This window comes from Pterocles gutturalis, unplaced genomic scaffold (assembly GCF_000699245.1).
Source record: "Pterocles gutturalis isolate BGI_N339 unplaced genomic scaffold, ASM69924v1 scaffold13731, whole genome shotgun sequence".
NCBI lineage: Eukaryota > Metazoa > Chordata > Aves > Pterocliformes > Pteroclidae > Pterocles > Pterocles gutturalis.
This window is the reverse complement of record NW_010100652.1, coordinates 75,769-82,336: the sequence shown is the minus strand read 5'-3', so window position 1 is coordinate 82,336 and position 6,568 is coordinate 75,769. Positions and strand designations below refer to the sequence as shown.

At 48.2% G+C, this 6,568-nt stretch overlaps 1 protein-coding gene across 1 annotated transcript in view; it reads right to left on the bottom strand.

Annotated features, from left to right (window-relative positions):
- Positions 1-1,965: 1,965 nt before the first annotated feature.
- Positions 1,966-6,568, bottom strand: part of TOX2 (TOX high mobility group box family member 2) — a gene marked incomplete at its 5' end in the record, with an annotated part of 62,932 nt that continues 58,329 nt past the window's right edge. The window contains 1 exon segment of the mRNA XM_010080692.1: positions 1,966-2,519. Within this exon segment, the coding sequence (XP_010078994.1) occupies positions 2,483-2,519 (37 nt within the window).

The following is a 6,568-nucleotide window of genomic DNA, read 5'->3' as shown; positions in this document are numbered from 1 at the left end:
ATGTGCTGTCCCTTGCCTCGGTGCCTTGACCTCCACCTCTCCCAGCACCCAGGGTGCTCTGCTGGGGACTGCTCGGGCCAACCCACCATGCCCCAAACCCCCCCACCCTGGAGGTCTCCCCCATCGCCCCAGGGCTGGCAGCTCCTGGGTTGCAAAGTGGGGGATTTTGGAGTGGGTGTTGTCTGATGCGCCAGTGGGGTGGGTGATGATGCTGTTGAAGGTGTCAGTCAGAGGACACAGCAGGACAGCTCCCACCACACGTTCCTTCCCCTCCCCTGTGGCCCGTGGGCCAGTAAGAGCTGGGGCTTGGTGTTCTAATGGGGACTTACTGCCATGGGCACCGAGTCAGTTTTTGCAGCATGTGGAAAATCATTAGGCGATGAAAATGACCATTTACTTCATCCAAAAACCCCTTAACTCCGAAGGCTGAGCTCTTCCCTGGGTTATCAGAATAGTCTGAAAGCTTAAAAAAGTGATTTCAAGTCACTGGAGAACATAAATGCTAAGCCCGCTTTCATCATAGCTGGGTGGCAGTGGGGAAAACCAGGATCTGAGCTGCAGCGTTCGGACCTAAAGAAGACCCAATGCCCCAAACTGCATGAGAAACAGCCGTGCCCCAGCTTCAGCCATGCCCCAGCTTCAGGTTTTAATGGAAAAAGTGACAGCATCTTGTGTGCTAGTGACACAACATGTGATAGTGACACAACGTGGTGAGACTCCTACGGCCAAACTTTGTCTACAAATGAGCTTAAAATGGTACGTTAATGAACAGTTTCCTCCAGGCAGGTGGCCTGGGGTGTGGAACCCCCCATGGTGTTAGTTCTTGTGCCATTTGCATTTTCCATCCTTACTGGAGAAGGATGGAAATGCCAATTCCATCCTTGCGCCATTTGAATTTTTCCATCCTTTTTGTGTCCTTCTCATCCATGCTTCCTAGGAAAAGTTGGGAGTGGGGCTCTTGTGGGCATCATCCAGAGGTCACCAGGCAGCTTGGTGACCCCCACATCTGCGAGGACATTTTATGTTGGCGGAAGGGAGGAGGGTCGAGAAGGCTGGGGCACGGGATGGCTCAGTAAGCAAATGCACAGGGCAGGGAGTTACTGCTTGAAAAAGGACAGTACGCTCTGCAGAGCGGAAAGTTGGCATTTTCCAAGAAAATGAAAAAAAAAAAAAGCTTGTCTGCCATTGCTCAGTGGTAGCTTTCATTGCTGGGGGTGGTGGCAGATATAGTTAATTAAGTGATATCGGCCCAGAGCAAGGGGGGAGAAAAAGAAAGCAAGTGAGAAGGTGATGGGGGAGGACAAGGACAAGGCATGGACCTCGCTGGGTGGGACATCTCCCGGGTGTGCCCCCAGAATAAGGAGAGACTGCTTCAGTTCTACTTTTCATATGTTTTATTATAAAGAAAGGTAAAGATAAGCATTGTGAACCGAATGTGCCAGGTGCTGCGTAAGCAGCACCGTCAAACGAAATAAAAAATAAAAAAAAAAACAACCCAGAAATGCACCTTATGAGAAACTGTAATTATGCTCTCTAATTTTTCATAAATAGACAAAAATCATTGTCAGCAATTTTTAAATAGATGGACATATGGCAGAAAAAATATAATAATGCCATACAACATGGATATAAATTGTCCATTTCTTGCTGTACAAATAATAGAAACAAGTTTGGCAGGCTTTTTTTTTGTTGTTTTTTTATACACATCTCCCTTCTATGTATAACTAAAAAATGTGCTACAATTAATATAAAATGCTTTTACTATAAAGTAAACTACTAATTTTTTTCACAAAAAAATCTTAAAGATGTCTTTAGCACAGCTCTAAAACACTTAGTAAACTACTTACAACTATCCAACAAATTATATTTTCATGATCTTTTTCACATTTGTCCTCTCAGATTTTGCCTTCTGCTCTCTCTCCCCACTTAACTAGCAATAGTTTTTATTTATTTTTTGTATTTTTTTTTTTGCCAGACATCCAAGGCCTTTGCATGTACAATATTCACACAAACTTCACATTTTCTTGCACAAAGTTTAGTGCTGTTAGCAAGTCAAAAGAGTGCATCCTCCTACTGAGCTGGCCTAATGCTGTCGGACACCAGACCTGGCCCTATGCTGCGTCTAAAAGCAGTTCACTAGGAAAATAGTCTGTAGCTAAGCTGATGGCAAGCAGAAAAATGGTGTCCTTAGTTTTTTTTTTTTTTTTGTTAGTTTTGTGTATATTTATTTTATTTTTTTTAATTTTTTTTTTTTGTTCTTCATGATTTATGAGGTTTTGGGCTTCCACAGAAAGTAGACTTTTAGAGTTCAAAAATAATAAAAAAGAAAACTGCTCTTAGAGCCTGGAAACGAAGCCAGCGACGAGGTGCAGTGGTAGCTCTCTCGTCCGTACGACTTGCTCGGTGCCTCTCCGCATAGTCTGTAAGATCGACCCTCTCCAGTGTCCTTCATCTGAGCCTCCTCGAGCCAAGATGGGGAGTTCTAGGTGAGGTAGAGTGCCTTGTCCCTTGGCAGCATGCTGTAAGAGAGATGAGAGGCAGAAGGTGAGATGTGGGGGGAAAGAGCCGGGAAAGGAGCACTTGCACCCCTGGTCACAGCCCGTTTGCAGTTGTGCCGTGGGCTTACGGCACTCCGTAATGCAAAGCAGAAAGGGATGTGCAGCTGGGTGTTCAGAGACCAGCCAAGCAGGAGGCACTGAAGAGTGAGAGCCTGGGGCAATTATAGTTCCTCCTGAATTTCAACAGTAAGGGCTAAGACATCAATTCCTTCCTATGGATTAGTTTTTGCTCCTGCTGGGGTTGCTGGGGAGAGCCAACGCTGGATTTCCCTGCAGAGCACATGAACCAGTACCGGCTCCACCATCACGCCGTGGAGCACCATGCCTGGAACCTGCCCCATGGCCACCGGTCCCCTTCATCACACCCGCTCCTTGGGCCAAGCCATGGAAATTCAGAAAGTGTACACTTGCTTTTGGGTAAAATGTGCCATTCTGACACGGCATAAAGAGTACGGGGTCTCAAAAAAATGAGTGAGGGGCTTATGCCTGAAGATGCTCCAGGGTGCCCAGGAAAATTTACACAAGTTTGATGCCTGAAGAGCATGGGAGGAGGAGACACCACCAGCTTGATGCCCCTCCCCTCCTCTGCCAAAACAAGCACAACTAGAAAAATTAATAATCAGGAAGAGAGGGGAAAAAATGCCTTGAGACAGGAGGATTGGCTGGTCTTCCCTGGGGGTCTGATGGAGGTCCAGCAGGAGGTCCAGGGAACCCAGGGAAGACTGCGGAGGCTGCGGAGGAGGGCTGGGGGGACAGCAGCCAGGGTTGGGGGACAACAGGCAGGGCTGGGGGACAGCAGCCAGGGTTGGGTGTTCTGCATGGCCCTGGCCCATCAGATCTTGACCTGACCACGTTACTGAAGTGATGACTTTGACTTCAAGAGATGCAGGTGTGTCCCGAAGAGGGAAGCCAGCTCCACCAAGATGTCCTGTGTGCAGGCAGCTCTGCAGCAAGTTGTGCAGATTGGTGTCACAGAATCACAGACTGGTTTGGGTTGCAAAGGGACCCTAAAGACCATCGAGTCCCACCCCCTGCCATGGGCCACTAGCCCAGGTTGCTCAAAGCCTCATCCAGCCTGGGCTGCAGCGCCCGGTGCCTCAACCCTCCTCCTGGGCAGGCTGGGACTTCGAACTGCCATCAGCAGGAGGGAGCCCAGATGCTCTTTTTTTCAGGACACAGTAGAGTGGCTGAAGTCCCTCTCCCCTGGCTGACACCCTGTGTGGGTTTTGCTCTGAAATCCAGGCATCTTAACGGCTTTTATCGTCCACACAGACCAGATGGAAACACTGTTGGCTCCATAAAGAGATCTTGGCCTTAAAAGGTGATAAGAACATGATGAAGCTTTGGGAGATTCCGGTGTGGGTGTGTTTATGAGTGGAATAATAGGGAAACAGCAGACAGCAAGGTAATGCCGTTGTTGATAGAGCCGTTTCCTGACAGAGCGCAGAAGAGCCCGCGCTTTGTTAATCTCCGCATTTTAAAATCCGCATTTCAAATGCCGAGTCCTCCCTACTGCACTCAGCAAAGATTTAATGCCACTGAGCAGCAGTGAGGTATTCCAGTAGTAAAACTTCATTAATTTTACAAAATGCGCTACAGAACATTTCCCAGTTCATTACGAAGTATTACCATAAATAATTGAATCCAAACGAAGTGCGTTTGGGATGGTTTATCCTTTGCCTTTTGACAGTGTTTGCTCATTTGGTTTCTGATTTGGAAAATTCCCCCATTTGGAGAGGATCACTTCAGCGTTAGCAGGAATTAGCGAGGGTGGAGTGTGCGGATGAAGTGGCTGTACCCGGTTTTGTGCATCTGGACAAGGCACAACTGAGAGCATCGAAGGAGAGTGGGAAGAGGGGAGAAAAGCTGCTGAATGATGGTCCCCAAATCCGTGCCTTGGGAGTGGAAGGACACAGAAAGGTGAATCCAGTTCAGTGTTATCACCAAAATACCTAAATGCTGGGAGATGAATGCAAATAAAACCCTGAAGACAGTTTTGGTATGGAAAATAATCAGAAGATGGGGCAGGAAAAAATGAGTGAGGTGCCTCGAGGAATGAAGATTTGCAAGTGATTGTAAACCCAGCTGCACCCTTGCTCCAGGTGAGCCAGCTCCCTCGGAGAAAGTCACAGCAAGAGTATTCAGTGGGAAAGAGCAAGTGTGGGAGCAAGGCTGTCAGGTGAGGGAGACAGGGCACTGTACAAGGCGTTTGTGAGAAAAAAGCAATAAAATGGCATGCTGCGATTGCTGGTGGGAAGTGCTAGTCGTACACTGAGTGGGAACCGGGAGATGCTGCCCGTGCCGCTGCTAGCAATCCAGGACAGCTTGGGCGTGAGCCCAGAACGAGACATGAAAATTGGATGGAAATCAGTGAGCACAAAATCGTTCAGAATGGGGAGAGGATGGGCTAAGAAACATAGAAAATTCTCTCTCGAACATGGCTGATGTATGAATCAAGGAGCGTCTGCTCACAGGAGCCTGGAATTTGGGGGGCAGAAGGGAAGAGGTGATGTTTAATGGCATTGTAACTAGCACTGGGGGGAAAAAACCCTACAGCAGTTCCCCGATTAGATGGGGAAGGACAGAGAGCCAGGCAACCTTGTTAGTTTTTCAGAAGCTGTCTGGATGACAAACACAAAAGAAAATGTAGGATGGGGGGGGCTTTACCCCCACTAACCCAGTGTCAGCACATGGCTGAAGCTAAAGAAATCCTCAGGTCAGGCATGAAATACATATCCAGACCCAGGGAGCAGGACAGGACCGCCTGTGTGCTGGGGAGGCTGGTATGAGCCTCTCTTGCAGGAATCTGGGACTCTGCAGCTGAGTCGCATCACAACACAAAATAATCCTTTTTCCAGACAGTTGCTGATTTTGCTCCTCAGAGTGCTGCTTTAATTGCAATTAAGCTGAATGCAGTTTTGAGGTTGAAATGGGCAATTACATGAGCCAGAGGCTTCCCAATTATACCTAAAACTGCGCTGATGAATCAAACCCAACGAGATCTGCCTTCCCTTTATAGCTGCTTTGCCTAAGTCCTGCTGATGCCAGGGCTGCACAGCTCATGGTGCATCCTCCTGCCCAGCTCTGGGCAAGGCACTCCAGAAGAGCCCAAGGGTAACTTTAAACCTCACTTGCAAATTAGTGCGAAGTACACTGGAGAAGATGAGAATCAGATTATCTCCTTTCTGGGCACGAGTGTAACCTTGAGACACACTGGGGCTGCAGTCCTACAAATGTGTGGGTGCTGCAAGCAATGCAGAGCATGCACCAAGGCAGAGCATGCACCAAGGCAGAGAATGCACTTAGAGCATGCACTTAGGCAGAGCATGCACAGAGGCAGAGCGTGCACCCAGGCAGAACATGCACCAAGGCAGAGCATGCACCAAGGCAGAGCATGCACCAAAGCAGAGCGTGCACCGAGGCAGAGTATGCACCAAGGCAGAGCATGTGCCGAGGCACAGCATGCACCGAGGCAGAGCGTGCACTTAGGCAGCAAATACCAGGGCCAGCAGCAGCAGGAGGTGATGGTGCTGCTGATGCACCAGCTTTACAACAAAATGAGAACAAGCCAACTTTGGGAGCTGGGCTGCCAGCAGCTTGTATGTCTCCAGTCACTGAAGATGGGCTCCATCCTTAACAAAGACTGAGATTTTTCGGTGCACAGAGCACTCTCTGCAGTACTGATCCATATCCATCCGAGTTCAGTGCTATAATCTACTCTAGTAATTATCTGGAAGTCTCTGCATAATCTGGCTGGTTTTAAAATGCTTTTTTTTTTCCAGGAAGCTGTGATAAACCCATGAAATTCAATATTTCTGCTGTGACAAAGGCATGAAATGCATGAGCTTTGATCATGAATTGCATGGGCCCTTTGCCTACAATGCGGCACTCCAGACAGATGTCCCTGAGCTTGTTTTAGCAACACAGAAACTCCATCCTGCCTATTACGGGAGCGTTTCTCCCATTTCTAGAGTGCCCCAAGTTTTCTGCAGTGGGATTTGCAGCAGGAA